Source organism: Paramisgurnus dabryanus, chromosome 20 (assembly GCF_030506205.2).
Source record: "Paramisgurnus dabryanus chromosome 20, PD_genome_1.1, whole genome shotgun sequence".
NCBI lineage: Eukaryota > Metazoa > Chordata > Actinopteri > Cypriniformes > Cobitidae > Paramisgurnus > Paramisgurnus dabryanus.
The window spans coordinates 17,649,591-17,668,265 of NC_133356.1; the positions used below are offsets into that span (position 1 = coordinate 17,649,591).

General features: G+C 38.5%; 1 protein-coding gene across 2 annotated transcripts in view; it reads right to left on the reverse strand.

Moving 5' to 3' along the window:
* The window catches only part of col17a1b (collagen, type XVII, alpha 1b), a 30,845-nt gene extending 13,274 nt beyond the window's left edge, over positions 1–17,571 (reverse strand). Inside the window, exons 1-20 of one of the 2 annotated variants that reach the window (XM_065296756.2) lie at positions 17,333–17,571; positions 16,097–16,157; positions 15,794–15,841; positions 14,750–14,857; positions 14,359–14,604; positions 14,228–14,275; positions 14,113–14,142; positions 13,097–13,144; positions 12,679–12,816; positions 12,298–12,474; positions 11,979–12,047; positions 11,550–11,624; positions 11,227–11,301; positions 10,319–10,393; positions 2,240–2,314; positions 1,988–2,140; positions 1,653–1,742; positions 1,156–1,200; positions 911–1,048; positions 315–515 (exon numbers count right to left, since the gene is read on the reverse strand). In XM_065296756.2, coding sequence (XP_065152828.1) covers positions 315–515; positions 911–1,048; positions 1,156–1,200; positions 1,653–1,742; positions 1,988–2,140; positions 2,240–2,314; positions 10,319–10,393; positions 11,227–11,301; positions 11,550–11,624; positions 11,979–12,047; positions 12,298–12,474; positions 12,679–12,816; positions 13,097–13,144; positions 14,113–14,142; positions 14,228–14,275; positions 14,359–14,604; positions 14,750–14,857; positions 15,794–15,841; positions 16,097–16,151 — 1,894 coding nt within the window. In that variant the 5' untranslated portion in view covers positions 16,152–16,157; positions 17,333–17,571. Of the gene's footprint in view, positions 1–314; positions 516–910; positions 1,049–1,155; positions 1,201–1,652; positions 1,743–1,987; positions 2,141–2,239; positions 2,315–10,318; positions 10,394–11,226; positions 11,302–11,549; positions 11,625–11,978; positions 12,048–12,297; positions 12,475–12,678; positions 12,817–13,096; positions 13,145–14,112; positions 14,143–14,227; positions 14,276–14,358; positions 14,605–14,749; positions 14,858–15,793; positions 15,842–16,096; positions 16,162–17,332 lie in introns of both variants that reach the window. The other variant, XM_065296755.2, reaches the window with a different exon arrangement.
* Positions 17,572–18,675: the final 1,104 nt, after the last annotated feature.

Here is an 18,675-nt window from a genome sequence, read left to right on the forward strand (position 1 = left end):
TTAGAACTGTGCTATAAAGTGTAAAGCTATATTTCTTAGTTAACAAAACCTACATGAGCAAACACTGAACAAGTAAAATTACTAAAATTAACAAATATTAATAAATGCTGTAAAAATATATTGTTCATTGTAATCTTGGCTAATGTATTAACAAATGGGGTAACATATATACAACCTTATTGTGAAGTGCTTCTAAATTAACCAGAAATAAATTAATTCAAGTCAGTAGCTTTACGTTGGGGTTATGTGCAGGGTTAGGATGTTCAAAGAACATTTATGAGAGTGGGGATGTGTAGAACTGCATTCATGTGTACCTTTCATTGCTTCAGACTGCAGTTCGGCTCTCAGTGTTTCCCTAAAATGAATGCCTGAATAGACTGAAGCATCATACACAGATTTCTCTCCACCACTGCTGTTAACATCATTAATAGAAGCAAACAGACGTTCTGTGCGTGGATTCGAGACAATTCCCTCAAGAGTGGTGACACGAGTCTTCAGTTTCTTCAACTGGTCAGCTTCAAAGAGAAGAGATGTTTACATTCATGAAAGAGACACAACTGCATTGGATTTCCCATTTGACCAAACAAACAAAATGTCACCACAATTGAAATTAGTATTAATTTACTTGTAAACTACGGTATATACAGAATGTTTGGATCATATTGTTGCCGCATTGTTTATATCTAGCCTCATTATTACTATGCTAGCAAAATATTAGTGCTAAATTCATTTGAACAAAAAACATGATGTCTTACTTTAAAAAATCTTAGGTATCTTTAGGTATTTTTATTTGTTTCTTTCCCATAAATGAATGGGTAACTTCTTTACCTTTGAAATTATTAATGTTGTAATTCAAATGTCATCATTGTCCTTGTTAAAAAAAATCCTTCACAGGAATGAAGAGACTTACCCACAGCAAGGAGTCCAAACAGAAGTCCAAGGAGCAGCAGCAGGGCGAGCAAAAGGCCCAGCAGCCACTTCCACCAGGAGCAACAGTGTGGCCCACATCCACAGCAACCTCCTCCACATTCATCCTCGTCCTTAATCTCTGACAGGACACAAACAGGAGGAGAGAGATATTTCAAATACTAAAAGATATTGTTCAAATACTAAAAACGTTTTCAAGGTTATTTCACAAATAGTAATGATATGTACCTGCATATGTAGCTTTATCTTTTGTTGCCACTAATGGAGACCCGTCTATGGAGTGTTAAGAATAGTATTGAGATGTCAACAAATTTATTTTATAAGGTTTTTTATTATATTTTTAAGTCATTTTTTTATAACATTTACATTTAAAAATCTACAAAACTTTACGTTTTTGATTTGTTTTAAATTCATTTTATTAAAAAAAATATATGTGACCCTGTCTGTGAAATCCAGTCTTATGTAAGTTATTTAAGGATGAGGAGCATCAAGTTTCATTTCAATCATTGATTTTACATTTCAATCTTTGACATAACTTTACTTAATCAATCTTATTATTATTTTACACAAAGTTTTTACATTATGTTGGAGGATTAATGTGGAAAACAGAAACACAGACAGGGGCACATATTTTATTTACTATTCCTATATTTTAAAACAATTTAAATAATTTAATATCAAACACTGTAATAATGCTTTAAGGTTATCTGAGTTAAGTTTCTTACAGTATGCACCAGAGCTAGACTTGACCAGAGGACTTTCAGAATAGCTGGTTGTCAAAGCTTCCTTCTTCACTGAAACATCTGAATATGACTCTTCAAAGCAGAAATTGTGTAGTGTTCAGTTAATCAAAATGCTGTGTCTAGGAGGTAACATTTTATCTATCATATCACATTTTAGTCAATACATGACATATTAATATTAACCAATAAGGTTTTGTGGCTGTTAAAGATTCTTTGTGGAACCACACATCCTGACAAATAACCTTTCAGAAATCAATAAAGATTGTACATAACAATACAATATAATATCACTATGAGTAATTCAGTCTTATGTTTACCTGCTTTGGCATTGTGGGCGCTGTTGGTAAACTGCTTGCCGCTGTCTTTGGTCAAAATAAGATCTTCACAGTCTCTCTTTACAGGAATGTTCTCTTTCTCTGATATCAGGTATTTCTTTGTGACATTCTCATTAAGGAGTCTTGTACCGGTTCCTTAATAAAACACAAAGTGTTCTTGTTTGTCATGCAACCCTATCCTTTCAAAAAACAAAAGTAAAAAGCTATAAAACATTTTGTGAATATAATAAACACCTGAAGTGGAGACGCCTGTGCTCACTGCAGCAGTGCAGTTCGAGATTGTTGAATAATTTTTCTGTACTCCATATCCTAAAGAACACATGCACATAAACAAATAAAATAAACATTTCTATTCTTATTTCACGGGGTTACAATACAGTAGGTTAATGCTTTGGTGTGTTTAAGTGTTTAACAATGAATCTTTTAAGGGCAATAGTAAAAACTTGTATAGCTTTATATAATATTATTATTAAAAATATATTTTTACCAAAATATTAGAAACATATTAAAGGTGTATTGTGTAAGTTTTAGAAGGATCTCTTGACAGAAATCTAATATAATATACATAACTATATTATAAGTGGTGATTATGTAGACCCTACATAATGAACTGTGTTGTTTTTATTACCTTAGAATCATACAGTCATACATCATATTTCTACAATAGTTGTTTGTCCTATGGTGGCTACCATATGGATTTTAAAATGAAGGGGTGAGCTGTTGGTTGCAATATCATAATCTCACCACTAGATGCCACTAAAATGTACACACAGCAACTTTAAGAATGATTTTTGTTATAGATTTGATTATGCCCATCAGCCTTTTTGGTAACACTTGACTTTACTTGAAGGGGTGTTCATAAGACTGACATGACACCTTCATAATCATGACATGACACGTGTCATGAACATGAAGGAGATTTCATTCACGTTTATGACAAATGTCATTAAGTGTCATTTGTTCAATTATGTCATTTTTAATGCGAAGATGATATTGTTTGAGATGGCAACTTGACATAAAACAATACAACATAACTTTTCATAAATCTGTCATAAACATTTCTTAAACTTGAGAAATGACCTAGCTTTATGGGTTAACATCCCATTAAACTGGCATTTAAATGTCATTAGGTGTTAATACTATGTCAAATTATTTTAAATACCTTAACAAATGTTATAATAAAGTTTAATTATGTGCACAATACATCAAAAACTGACAACTAACAGAACCTGTTCTTCCTCACACAAGGGGTTTTTAAATTTTCTGACATGGAATAAAAAAATCAACAAAACATTTAATTAATTTAATGTAATTAACTGTATTTGCAGCAATATGGACACAACGCTGCATGGCTTAACCAACCATTATACTGTTTTCATTTAATTCTAGGTTAATCAGTCTCCAAATGCAATAAAATATAATTTTATCAATTTTAATTATTATTATTGGATGATTGATTTTATTTTATTTAACACCTGGAGGAAACTTAAAGAAAAAATTTTTTGAACTGAAGAATATTCATGACATTGTTATAAAACTATTTGACAGAGTATAAACACTTTTTTAATGACAAATTCAATTTGTATCCCTGGTAAAAGTGGTCAGGTATGTTGTCTTGGTAATGTAAAGTTGTCATGTCAAAGATATCTCAAACAATGTCATCTTTGCATTAAAAATGCAATGATTAAACAAATGACACTTAGTGATAGTTGTCTAAGATGTGCATTAAATCTCATTCGTGTTCATGACACGTGTCTGTCACGGTTTACAAATGCATTGTTTCCTTCTCGTCTAGTGTTTGTGTTGTGACATGTGCGTGTGTGTTTGTGGGCGTGTGTGTCAGCGACGCTGTCATCAGCTTACCAGCCACAGCTGATTCCACTCATCATCACCAGCTGCAGTTGATCATCTCTCCCTTTATAAGCTCACTCATTTCTCATCTCCATTGTCAGATCGTTGTTGGCGTTTCCGTGTGTGTGTTGAGGTCGTGTTTCCGGTTCGGTGTTGGATTCCTGTTTTCGTGTTCCGGCTCACTGTTCTGTGGATTATTCACCGTCTGGCTGTCACCATCATGTCTTCACGCTGACCATTGAAGCCCCTGCACTACCAGCCTGATACTGACTGTCTTTTTTATTTATTCTTTGTCAATAAACTATCATTACTTGCATTTGTTTCCGCTTGTGTTTTCGTGACAGAAATATCTGACCACATCATGGAAGCAGCGAGTAACCAACCGTCTTCATTGGAGGAATTCCTTCGCAGCAGAATTTAACGTATGGACTCTCAGGAGAGAAATCTCAGCGAGACGGGTCGCGCTGTGCAGGCTTTGGTTGTGCAGGTGTCCGAGGTCACCCAGCAATTACAACTTCTGCAAGCTCCCGTGCCGGCGGTTCCTCCCACACCAACAGAAGTCCTTTCCCAGTCGGAACCTCGTCTGCCTGTGCCCGAGTCATATTCTGGTGAGCCAAATTTCTGCAGAGCTTTAATGATGCGATGTTCTATGCATATCTCCTTGCAACCCAGGACATTCAACACGGAGCAGTCCAAGGTGGCGTTTGTCTTGACTCTGCTAACTGGGAAAGCGGCAATCTGGGGAACAGCGGTGTGGGAGAACCAGGATCCATGCTATGCGTCATTCCAGACACTCTCCGCCGAGTTGAGACGCTTGTTCGAATGCACGGTTGCGGGTAGAGAGGTGGCCCAGCTGCTGGCCGAACTAAAGCAAGGAGAGGGATCCGTGTCGGACTACTCTATCCAGTTTCGCACCCTAGCGGCGGAGTGTCAGTGGAATGAGGAGACGCAGTGGGACATGTTCTTGCATGGGTTGGCTGACCGTGTTCATCAGGAAATCTACACCATGGATCTTCCGACTTCTCTGAATGGGCTGATCGAACTGGCACTATGCATTGATGCACGGCTGGCCCGAGTGGAGAAACGAGTCATGTCCACTCACGCGGTGGTAGGAGCGGAGGGTCCACGCGCCAACGGCGGAGATGCGGTCAGCCCCACTCACGACCATGAACCCATGCAGGTGGGGCGAGCTCGGCTTTCCCGGGAGGAGAAGGAAAGGCGGAGATCCCAGGGCCTTTGCCTGTACTGCGGGAAGACTGGCCACTTCGCTTACAACTGCCCGGTAAAAGGTCAAGCCCGATAGTAAGCATGAGACTACTATAGGGTGGGATTTCCGCCGAAAAGACCTCATCCAACGCTACGTTCCTTCCAGTAAGGCTGAAATGGTCAGTTCACAACCACGACTGCAAAGCACTGTTGGACTCGGGTGTACCATGACCTGAAGGAAGTGTTCAGTAAGTCTCGTGCTGCTTCTCTTCCTCCGCATCTTCCCTATGTGCGATAGAGTTAATGTCAGATAACACTCCGCCTAAGGGCAAATTATATTCGCCTTCTACTCCAGAAAGGGAGGCTATGGAGAAATATATTTCTGATTCTCTAGCAACGGGGTTCATCCGTATGGATCACTGCGACCTTGTATTGACTACCGGGGACTGAACAGCATCACGGTAAAGAATACTTATCCTTTGCCGTTGATGTCTTCAGCCTTCGAGAGGTTGCAGGGAGCGTCCGTCTTTATGAAATTGGATTTATGTAATGCTTATCATTTGGTCCGCATCAAAGAGGGGGATGAATGGAAAACTGCTTTTAACACCCCTAGAGGCCATTTTGAGTACTGTGTCATGCCTTTCGGGTTATCAAACTCGCCAGCAGTTTTCCAAGCACTCGTCAATGATGTGCTGCGAGATATTGTTGACCAATTCATATATGTCTACCTGGATGACATATTGATTTTTTCTTCATCTTTCCAGAAACATGTACAGCATGTCAGACGAGTGCTTCAGAGGTTGCTAAAGAATGGGCTTTTTGTCAAGGCGGAGAAATGCGCTTTTCACACACAGTCTGTTCCTTTTTTGGGGTACATCATTTCGACTGAGGGGGTGCGTATGGATCCTGAAAGGGTTAAGGCTGTGGTAGATTGGCCAAGTCCAAATTCTCATAAGGCCCTACAGAGATTTCTGGGATTCACCAACTTTTACTGACGTTTTATTCGTAATTTCAGCCAACTAGCCACGCCTCTGACCGTCTTGACCTCCCCCAAGACTACGTTCAGGTGGTCAGACACAGCCGAGGCTGTGTTTACCAAACTGAAAGGCTGCTTTGTTTCAGCCCCCATCCTTATTGCCACTTATCCTTCACGTCAGGTCGTGGTGGAGGTCGACGCATCAGAGGTGGAGGAAGGTGCAGTGTTATCCCAGCGCTCACCCTCAGACGACAAGATGCATCCTTGCGCGTTTTTTTCTAATCGTTTATCTCTTGCAGAATGTAATTATGACATTGGTAACAGAGAGTTGTTGGCAGTCAAGCTAGCATTGGAGGAATGGCGCCACTGGTTAGAAGGGTCGGGGGTACCTTTTATAGTCTGGACCGATCACAAGAATCTGGAATACATCAGAACTGCTAAAAGACTAAACTCCAGGCAGGCTTGGTGGGCACTTTTTTCGATCGTTTTGATTTTACACTATCGTACCGCCCGGGTTCCAAGAACATCAAACCCGATTCTTTATCGCGCGTTTTTGACCGCTCCGAACTAGGGATGTCCCGATCCGATCACGTGATCGGAAATCGGCCCCGATCACGTGGTTTCAGACTCGATCGGAATCGGACGTTACCTCCCGATCAGGACTCGGATACATATGCAGGGTTTAAAATCCGGCGTCAAGGTCTCGCTCTGCTCCGCGCCAGTGTACGTGCTGCGCTGGTGCGTGTGAACTGACGAGAAGAGAATAGGCTTGTTCAACTTCATGTGGCGCCACAAGAACCGGCAGCCGGATGACGTCAGAGTTTCGCGAGAGCGATTTAAAAGCAAACTCCTTCATATGATTTCGCGGCTCACTCTCGCGGTAGTTTGACGTCACCCGGCTGTCGATCTTTGAGGCGCCGCATGAAGTCGAACAAGCCTATTGACATGTTTTCATTCATAGGCTTCAAACTTGTGCGTGCAGGGAACCCACGACAAAACCGGGTTTTTCCCGCTCATTTAAACGACGCGTTGATCGTTTTTGTCATCATGTGCTCAGACACAGCTCCGCGTCTCACTCAGAACCAAGAACGAGCATTCTGAATCACTGAATGAGCAAATTCAGTCATTTGACATTACTGTAGAGATGAGAGATAGAGAGAGAGGTAAGAATGGTGCCCACGTCAAAAAAACTTAACAGAAGTCTAGAAACAAAGTATTAAAGTATGTATAGCCATGTCACTCATCTCATTACACTAGATAACTGGATACAACTTATTGTATAGTTTAATAAAATAATGTATTTTGATTATACAAGTTAATTACAACCTAACTATAGGTATTTTTTAACTAACTGCTGACCAGCTTAGGGAATCTCTATGGCTATTTTATAAGACATATTGCTGAATCAGTATGTTTTTTTTTCTTGTAAAATTAGTATTTTTGGGAAGCTTATCTTATGCCTAGAATTAGTCAAGGAGGTTGAGTCTTATAACTTCCTTCAAAGTTTGATCAATTGTGCATAATGACATGTGCAACAAATGCATATAGGGTGTCAGACTCATAGATTTGCATAATTTAAAGTTCAGGTTTTAAAGTTTGGGTCAACATGTGGCACAGCTTTTAAACTGAAACTTAAATCATATCAGAGGTACAAAATGTCATTGAAACACACAAGTGGCTTTGCTGTCATCAGGATTAAACATGTAACCCCTCGAACCCTACTTCCTAACAGAGCATCCCCACAAAACAAATCCCAATTTAACCCTTGTACATATACTATATATATATTCTCATTATTTTTTAACACATCTGTAGTTATGCGCTGGCACAGAGTTAGACTCTTTTGACTCCACACAGAAACAGCAACGCGTGCGGCATGACATAAGGAACATCCTAGATCTGTTTTTCGCTCTTCTTTATTCTATTTTTATGTATAATAGAAGTATCGGATCGGGACTCGGTATCGGCAGATACTCAAAATCAAATGACTCCGACTCGGAATCGAGGGCAAAAAAACCTGATCGGGACATCCCTACTCCGAACGCCCGTCCACTCCCGAGTGCATTTTACCCGAGACTTTAATTGTCTCCACACTCACATGGGAGGTCGAATCGAGGGTCAAGACGGCCCTAGAAGGGGTAAAGCCTCCGTCCGTGTGCCCACAGAATCATTTAATTTGTGCCGGAGGAATTACGGTTCGACGTCATTCAATGGGGTCATTGTTCCAATGTGGCTTGCCATCCAGGGGTAACCCGTACTAAGTTCATGGTTAAGCAACGATTTTGGTGGCTATTTATGGCTCGCGACATCCAGTTTTGTTTTGGCTTGCTCAGTCTGTGCCATTGGTAAGGCTTCCAATCAACCACCTGATGGGTTACTTCAGCTGCTGCCGGTCCCTTCGAGACCCTGGTCCCATATCGCTCTAGATTTTATCACCACCCTCCCGCCCTCTCAGGGCAACAGGGTAGTTTTGACCGTGGTGGACCGATTCTCGAAGGCGGCCCATTTCATTCCCTTGCCCAAATTACCCTCAATCAAGGAGACAGCAGTGACTGTTGTAGATCATGTCTTTCGCCTACATGGCCTCCCCACAGACGTGGTCTCCGACAGGGGTCCCCAATTCGTGTCCAAATTCTGGTGAGAGATTTGTAAATTGTTGGGGGCGACTGTCAGTCTGTCCTCTGGGTTTCACCCCCAGAGCAATGGTCAAACCGAGCGAGCCAACCAAGATTTGGAGAGAGTGTTGCGATGTTTGGTCTCCAAGAATCCTTCATCTTAGAGTCAACAACTGTCTATGGTGGAGTACGCCCACAATGCCTTACCAGTGTTGTCTACTGGCATATCTCTGTTTGAATGTAGCTTATTGTACCAGCCACCTGTTTTTCCCAGTCTGGAATTCGAAGTCGCAGTCCCCTCCGCTCACGCTTTCATCCAGAGGTGCCACCGCACTTGGACTAGAGCCAGAGAGACTCTACTCCAGGTGGGGGCGTGCACTAAGGCTAAAGCCAATCGCCACCGGTTTAAGCCTCCCGTATACGTCGTCGGTCAAAAAGTGTGGCTTTCTACCAAGAACATTCCGCTTTGTTCTGTTTCAAATAAACTTGCTCCCAAATTCATTGGCCCATTTTCAGTCACTAAAATCATTAATCCAGTGACTGTCTGCCTTAATCTTCCTCCACCGTACAGGAGAATTAATTAATTCCTTCTTCCATATATCCAAAATTAAACCTGTTTTTCGTTCACGTCTTAATCCGCCTGCCCAGGCCCCCCCTCCCGCCCCGACTCGTAGATAGGGAACCAACATTTTCGGTCAATCGTATTCTGGATTCTAGATGGAGGGGACGCGGATTTCAGTACTTGGTGGACTGGGAAGGTTACGGTCCGGAGGAGAGAAGTTGGGTGTCTGCTAGAGACATCCTGGATCACTCCCTTATCGATGATTTCAATCAGCAGGTAAGGAGTTCTGGGGACACCAGGAGACGTCCTTAGAGGAGAGGTACTGTCACGGTTTACAAATGCATTGTTTCCTTCTCGTCTAGTGTTTGTGTTGTGACATGTGCGTGTGTGTTTGTGGGCGTGTGTGTCAGCGACGCTGTCATCAGCTTACCAGCCACAGCTGATTCCACTCATCATCACCAGCTGCAGTTGATCATCTCTCCCTTCCCAGCTCACTCATTTCTCATCTTCATTGTCAGATCGTTGTTGGCGTTTCCGTGTGTGTGTTGAGGTCGTGTTTCCCGTTCGGTGTTGGATTCCTGTTTTCGTGTTCCGGCTCACTGTTCTGTGGATTATTTACCATCTGGCTGTCACCATCACGTCTTCATGCTGACCATCGAAGCCCCTGCACTACCAGCCTGATACTGACTGTCTATTTCATTTATTCTTTGTCAATAAACTATCATTACTTGCATTTGCTTCCGCTTGTGTTTTCGTGACAGTGTCATGTCATAATTATGAAGGTGTCATGTCAGTCTTATGAACACTAAAGTGTTACCGCATTTTTACTGTCCCTACAACAAAATATATTTAACCTCCTAAGACGCGAGTTTTGGTTTGTCTTTTTTTCTGATTTCTACCAGCTATTTTGGGGTTATGAAGAACCAATAAATAACCAAAATTTTTTCTAAGAACATGGAGCAGTGTCCTTTTTCTATTTTAGGTTGTAATAGAACCCTCTACCCCCACCGCAACTCCTATGGGGATTATAGGACCCCCCCAAAATGAGAACTCTTTTCCGGTTTTACTGTTGAGCTGTTGTGTTGATTGAATATATTAAACACCTGAAGTGGAGACACCTGTTCCTAAGGCAGCAGTGCTCTTTGGACTTGATGAATAATTTTTCTGTACTCCATATCCTAAAGAATAAACACACAAACAAATAAACACACATTTTCTTATTTTACAGAGTTACAATACATTAATGCTGTGCTATTTTTCCTTAAAGGGTCTTGAATCATTTTCTCAAGGACAAAGAGTTTTTATGTAAGAAATAATTGACAACGGGAGGAATAAAGCATTCAACAGACCCATGCATGCTATACAGTACATGGAATAATGACTCTTTTAAAAACAATAACAACTAATAAACACTCTTAAAAATAAAGGTGTCTTCTTCAAAGAACCATTCAGTCAAAGAACCATTTTTTTACATTTTTATAATCTGAAGAAACTTTTTTCACCTTTAAGAACCACCTTTAAGAAAGTTTTTAATTTTTAAACACCAATCAGGTTTTTACTTGGAGTCTGAGACTACCACAAAAAAGTTTTATGTTTTATTTTCAACAAATATATGTACTGTATATAGCAATAAATTTATAATTTAACATTAAGCTAAATAGCACTAAAAGCTTGTAATCATAGGGGAACCATTTTTAGTGCGATATACAGCACTATAAAGCCTATAAAGCACCTATGAAGAACCATACGGGGGTGATATAGTACTACTATAACACACAAATATGGTTCATACATTAATTATGATTTGTAATTTTTTACCTTTGTAACTTGTAACAATAAGGAATATATTGTCAGGAAAGTTCTGTAAATGTGCATGTCAAAAAAAAGTATGTAAATACAAATATTTTGGATCCCCAAAATTGAAAACTGCCTCCATTTGGCCTGGTCATCAGGCCATCTATACTGTTTGGTGTTGTTGATCCCTGTTGTAATGAGTGAATATAACAAACACCTGAAGTGGAGACGCCTGTGCTTACTGCAGCGGGGATGTTTGAACTTGTTGAATAATTTTTCTGCACTCCATATCCTAAAGAGTACAAACACAAAAAACAAATAAACAGACATTTTCTATTTTAAATGGTGTGTTGTGCATGTATCTAAAATATGTATTTATACTTTAAATAGGTAAACCAATTCACAGATAATAAATTGTAACAGGTTGTATTGGGCACTAGCTCAGTAGAGCAAATAACAGTTTCAACTATAAGCCAAGACCCCATCACACTGACTATGATCACATACTGCCCTTTTACCCTGAGTGAACATAATATACACCTGAACTGGAGACACCTGTGCCCAATGCAGAAGTGCTGTTTGAACTTGCTGAATATTTGTTATGTACTCCATATCCTAAAGAACACAAACACATAAACATAAAACACAGACACATGTATGTGTAGAAGAAATTCATTCCTAGCATATGAAGACCTCAGATGCAAGTGTGTCTGACATGTTTTCTTGTAAATTAGCATTTTTATCAGACTCATACTGGATTCTGCAAGCAAACTAGTATTTCTGAATGGCCTGAGGCTGGGATTAAGTGGAAAAATTTGATAAATGTATACGTGGCAAGAGCATTCGGTTAATATTATTATCTCATTTTTAACGGCTTTTGCATCAGAGCTCCTCATATGTAATTACCTTGATAAATGACAATGTCAAAACAAGGACAACTACATGATATGTTATGATGCAGAAGTATACCTGGAAGTGTGTTAGCTCCACTCGAAAGACCTCCACTAACAGGAGCTAAATTGTTATGAAATCCATAAGCTATGAACGAAGCAAAGAAACAAAACCAAAAAAGACACATTTAACCAATTTTTGTCTGAAATTACTGAATGGTTTAAATGTTTCTTTTTGTCCCGTTGGGATGCTGCATGATTCAATTAATACAATGCAAAAGGTCAAAAATGTTTATCTTAAATGTGTACATTAAACACATGCAAAAATCCATTCATTAATGAATTGTTTAAATGAATGAAAAGTTTAACTATTGACCTATTGTCATAGATGTGCAGACCTGATAAAGATGATGGAGATGTGCTGCTGGGAAGAGAAGCTCCTGTTGCCATGTTGTTGGTGTTGCTGTGAAAGCTGTAGGCTGAAGTACTGGTGGAGATTCCAGCCGGCAGTGTAGAGGTGTTCCAGGTAATTGAGGTCAGATCAGTGTCCAGATCAACGTTATCATATTGCTCAACTAAGACGAATGAAAGGGAACAGCTTAGGTGTGGACAAAAGTTATGTGTGCATGTATAAACAAGGGAATTGCATGTTAAAACAAACTGACACTGCCCACCACCACAGGTGTGATAAGAGTATAGATACACAAATATCTTGTAATCCTTTACTGTTAGGCATAGTCTTTTATTAGCCTGAGCTCTCATCATGTAGCTGTCATTACCTGGTTTGGTGGAGATCTTGGTTTCTATGGTGGCTTTGCGAGGAATGGGCAGAGGAGAGGAGCAGGGAGATCTTGTTGGGCTCACGCTGCAGGAGCGTGAACCTTTCAACAGCTTTTTCACATCCTCCAGCTCTGTCCCTGTAGCAAAAGAATTGTATTACAACTTTGCTGCAAAACTATTGCCTAGTGTAGCGTTAAACCAAATCAATAAATACTTTCATGGCAATACAAAATATCTGAAAACTGTTAAAAGCCTCTGAAGTAAAGGTTTATACATTTCTATCATTTGCCAAGTTAAAAACATTTTTGTGCGACATGTTTCAGTAATTTCATTTCAATGCAAAATTAAACAATTGTGTTACATGGATCAGTACCTCTGTTTGTCTAACCGATTTTACCTATGAAAATTAAAACCTACATCTTGTAGAAGGAGATGCACTCTGTAGTCTTCTCCTGATTTCTGTCTCTGTAGCAGAGAGAGAGAGAGAGAGAGAGAGAGAGAGAGAGAGAGAGAGAGAGAGAGAGAGAGAGAGAGAGAGAGAGAGAGAGAGCTGTTTCAATTTGTCATTATAACTCAACATACATTATGCAAAAATATATAGCTGACAACAACAGAAATAACACGCGTTTTGCCGCGGTTAGGCGGCTGACCCAAACTTCCGGTCTGTATGTGTTTATTAGTCTGGCTAGTAACTAAACCAATCTCTGGATAAAGTACCTTGTCGAAAATGAAAGGAGACAGCGAGCATATCACCGATGTGAAGAAAGGTTTGGCAGCCAGGCAAGAATTCAAGGATCTGTGGCTAACATTGTATACATACATTTTACGTACCTCAGTGTAGTAGTTTATGCGCGTTAGAAATGATAGGTAATTTACTGATTATTAATTTAGCTTCTTATCAGAATATACTACTCTAAAAGAATTTCGCTAGAAATCTGCTGTAACTGATTTTATGCAAAGTCTATCGGAAGTTATTTCGGTCCAAAAAAGCCGTTTCCCATGTGTTTATGTTGTTGCTGCTGAAACCACGGTTCCGGCTAGAGGGTATACAGCCACGGCCAAATCTTGTAAGGGTACGTTTGGGGTAGTATTATGATAAAAACAGCGGTTCTGTTTAGATAGGATACAGCTAGAGCCTAAATCCTGTGAAATGTTGGTTTAAGGGTTAGGTTTTGGGTCAGGATTAGGATGAAAAAACAGCGCTTATTCGACAAGATTTTGGCCGTAGCTGTATCCCTTCTAGCCACAACCTGAAACCCCTTTGATGTGAAACAATTTTTTTTACTATGAAATTAAACGGTACATCCTAAATCATTCAACTAAACTGCACAATAATGTATATATCATAAATGAATAATTTATGTAAATAAAAGATTATATAATATTTATAAGAAATATAAAAAGTAATATAGCCAAAAATAATAAAATCTTACCTCTGCTCGAAGTTCTTCCTCTACTTGGTCCTGGTAGACAGAGACAAAAGAATTACCCAATCATATATTATAGCCTATATAAAATATTTTTATGCGACAGTACTGTAGATGTTACCATAGTGTTTTCTTTTGGTCTCTGGGGATGAATTCTCACTTGAGCTTCCTAAAATTGATCACATGCTTGTATAAATGCAAAAGCGAGTAAAACAAACCATCAAGAACTAAATTAATTTAACCCAGACTGACCATCATAATGACTGGAGTGAAGGGTTATGGTTTTCTTTTCCAGCAACAAAGGGGCAATGCAGGAGTCTTGTGTTCTCCTCGTGCCATCAGTAGAGCTGGATCTCACCCTTAGCCCTGAGTCCAATCCAAAGACACTCTCAAAACCTTCAGCAGAACCACCACCTGACTTCCTGCCTAAGCTCACAGTGGTCTCCTCTGTCAGAAATTCAGTGGAACCAGATCCGAACCCGCCCGCACCCCCAGATGCTGAAATACAGACGCAAGGCTAATTTTAGCTCAGTGTTATTAAATGTTTATACTTTTATCTTTTATAAGATAAAAAATAAGACATTTAACTTATATGCAAAAGCTAATAGAATCTGTTGTGTCAGTATTAAATAATATTGCTTACAAGAAAAGAAATAAGAACTGCCGTTGCTTTGGGTTAAAATGTTCCTATCCAGGCTAGAAGCTCCAGTGTTACTTGACATACCCTTGTTGGAGGACGCAGTGAAGCCTCCTGAAAGTTATAAACATGATAAACTGCAGCAACTTTGACCACATATTGTAAAAATACAGCCGTACAGTACACTGTCAGAACTGTACCTTTTCTGTCGCTGGCGTGGTACCCTCAAAGTTCATTTTTGTACCTTTATGGGTATACAAAATGCTATCTTTTGGGGTACAATGTTATTTTCTAAGGACCTAATGTGTACCCTAAGGAACAATTTGTTCCAGTTAAATTTTAGCAAAGGCGTACACTACTTAAGTATTTTTACTTTAAAGTAAATTTTTAAGTATTCGTAGTTTATCAGTGTTTTTATTTGGAAAACATACATTCCGAAGCATATTATCATGATTTTTACACCAAGTTTTTGGTTTATATTTAATATTTAAGTACATTAAACATTTAGTACATTTTTACTTTTACTTAAGTAAAAAGTACTTTTGTACTTTTACTCAAGAAAAGTAAAAGTACAAAATTTTTATGTAATTAGGTATTAAACCAATTTTAATATGCAATATAAAAGGAATACACAGTATGATTCTATGCTTTAGAATGTAGAACATTTTTTAGTAAAGTAAAGTACTATTTTTTTCCAAGACAAACACTCTGATAAAGCACAGATGCTTGGAAAATTTACTTAAATACTCAAGTAGTGTCCGCCTCTGAATTTTAGGGGGAACAAAACAGTTAACTTTACCTTTAAAGGTACACAATAGATCCTGAGGTACAGTTATGTACCCAAAAAAGGTATAAATTTAAAGGTACAAAACGGAACCTTAGGGTACCACCCCAACAACAGAAAGGTACATTTTTGTAAAAATAATTCTGACAGTGTATGGCAAAGTACAGCTTTAAGCTCATAGACTTAAATATTTATATAAATGATTAACTTAAAACAGAGAAACTGTCAGAAACATAAATGAAAAAGGATGAATTACGCTAACTTACGTGGGGGTAGAGACGCAAGTCTAGTTGTTGTAATTGTTTCATGTATGCCTGTTTTTAGAGAACATGAATGTCTTAAGAATGTGTTCAGCTCTTATTTAAACAAACACATTCATAAAGCAGTAAAATTATACCTGAAATAAACTTAAACATTACATACAGTTAAAAAAAGATGCATTGCAATAACATTACAAAACCACCAGATGGCACTGCAAGTCTTCACAAACCAAACATCTTTACAAAGGATTTAAAACATTTAAATGAACTCAGTGCAAGAGGAAAAGTTATTGATCAAAACATCCCTACCTTTGTCTCCTAAACTTCCTCCTGAATAGTTTCTATGCTGTTTTAAATCGTCCATTCCATACTAACTGAAGAAAGATAACATTCAATCAGTATGTAGTTAAGTTTTTACAAACAGTAAATTTAGTAAACTTCTTTAATTTGAACTACCAGTAGTTGTTGTACTCACAGTATAGATCTACATACACATACACCATAAAAACGAAGCTTTAAAGGTTTTAGTGTTTGTTAACTTTTATAAATGATGCCATACAGCAAACATTCCTTTTGGGCTGTGTAAAATTACATAATCTTTGGTTTTGAAACTAAATCTGGAGAGCATATGGAGAAATGTTAAACTCTGCCTGTTTCCCACAGCAACAGGTTTTAACAAGAAATGTAATACGCGAAAGCACATTAACAAACAAAAGTTTTCTTCCTTTTTCACGGCAGATTCCTCTCATATTTCAATGCAAAATGCTATACAAAAGCTTTTTACAAGATAACCTTATTTCAGATATATCCAAACGGCAATTAAAATTGGCACACGTCTAGCAACATTAATAAAGAATAGTGCCCAAAGGGATAAAAATTTGTGCCAACAAAGGCTTGCAAGGACAACTACGGAGTCTCATATTTGCACTAAAGAGAGTGAAGCTGTTCATCACCACCACCACACCTTCCTCACATCTTCCATAACAAATGGAAGACCAACCACTAGTTCAATACAAACCACAATAAATCAAAAGCTGGACAAAATGGAAAGTGACTCACGTTGAGCAATCTATGTATTGTTAGTAAGGATTGTCCATGCACAGTTGTTTTTTATTCTTCAGACTTTAGACTTTATTTTTTTTAAAGGATTCTTTTATTGTAAACTTTATTTTCACATCCACACTAAAGTATAAAATAACCCATTATAATAATTACAATCAGATGTTTATGGTTTTCTGGCTTTTAGATTAATCTTTACTGAAGCATGTGAGATTTCAAATTTGAACGAAAACGCAGTCGAACACACAAGGTCCAGATCGAAAGAATTCTTATTGTTCATGTTTTAGTATTGTCAAGGGACGCAACAGATGGATATAATCTATGGAAAAGGAGTGTATGTTTCAAGGGAGATCAAAACTAAAGTAATACTACAGGCATTGCATTTGCAAATAATTCTTATTTTTCTCTCCATTAAGTTAAAAAAAGAAAAGACAAAGTAATAAAGCAAAAGAAAGTGTAAAAGTAAGATTATCCCAAATGCCTTACCTTTGTTCCTTGCAGAGAGAAAAATGATTTCTGCTTCTTTAATAGAGAAAGAAAAGAGAAAGTCCAGTTAAGCGTCCACTGGGGAGTTGTCCGTAATCGTCACCTGTGCAGTATGTGAATGTTGTTGCCTGAAATCTGTTGTATTCTGTTTAGTTTCTTGCTTCTTTTACAGGCAAGTTTTCACAGAACTCCTGGGTTGGATTTTAAACTGAGCCACTCCCCTGTCTTTTTGGCAGGTACACACAGACAGACTTTGAAGAATACAATGCCCTCAGGAATCACAGTTTTATCCTTTATGATTCTGCACACTGAAGCTTTAGATCATGTTCAGATGAAGGCAGGTGTGGCTGGACGTCTCAATAACTTCACATAGAAAAAAGACCCCACTTCAAATCTGTGAAGGTGGGATTAATCTACCACTGTTGGCATAGCAGTGTAAACATTACAGGTTTTGTTTAGCTTCAAGTAGTCTAACGTAAAACAGATCATTTCAGACCTTGTTTTTTTGAGAGTCTGTGAAAGGATTTTCCCTGTTGAGAGATAGGTGTGTGCTATGACCTGCCGATGGCCCCAGCCTTACAGAAACCTAGTGACATTATTAGATTCAAAGCAAAGCGTTACTTGGCAGATTTAGTGTATGCATTTTTTTTGTGACGCTATTTTCTTTTCAGATAAAGGGTTTCCTTTTGTCATTTGACTGGCTTTTATTGCTTGGTTATGCAATACAGTACATATTAAAGCAGTGTTTTTTATTGATTTCACACTTGTCTGTGTGTTTTAGAAAATTGTTCAATGAAGTACAACAATCATAAAAACAAGAATAAAAATTAATTAGCGGATTACATATAACGTATGTAGTTATATCTAAAAAAAAATATATCCCTAAACTAAAGAAATACACGTTTTTCAGAGGAACCATTATCGCATATTATTTTACCTTGCTGAATGCGTAAACTAACGATTAAAGGATCAGCAACTCAACTAATCTCTATTTGTACAATAGACACAACACAGGACAAAGACATTCATTCATATAATCTTTTTTGAGTTATAGCCGCCCTGTAGTCAGGTTTTTGACAAGCACTGACTTGATTTGATGCTATGATGCATATTGCTATAATTTATATGACTCACTTCTCATTATCTCAATTAACCACTTAAATTCCTGCTGAATCATGAACAATGCAGATGTTCCATATCACATTTAGACACAAACATACTTTCACCATGGAAATATAAAGGAGTTGCTTCCCTAAGAGCCATGTGCCTAGTTTTCTTGGATACATTCTTTCCTCTTACCACACCCTACTGATACACACAACAGAACACACATGACTCACAAA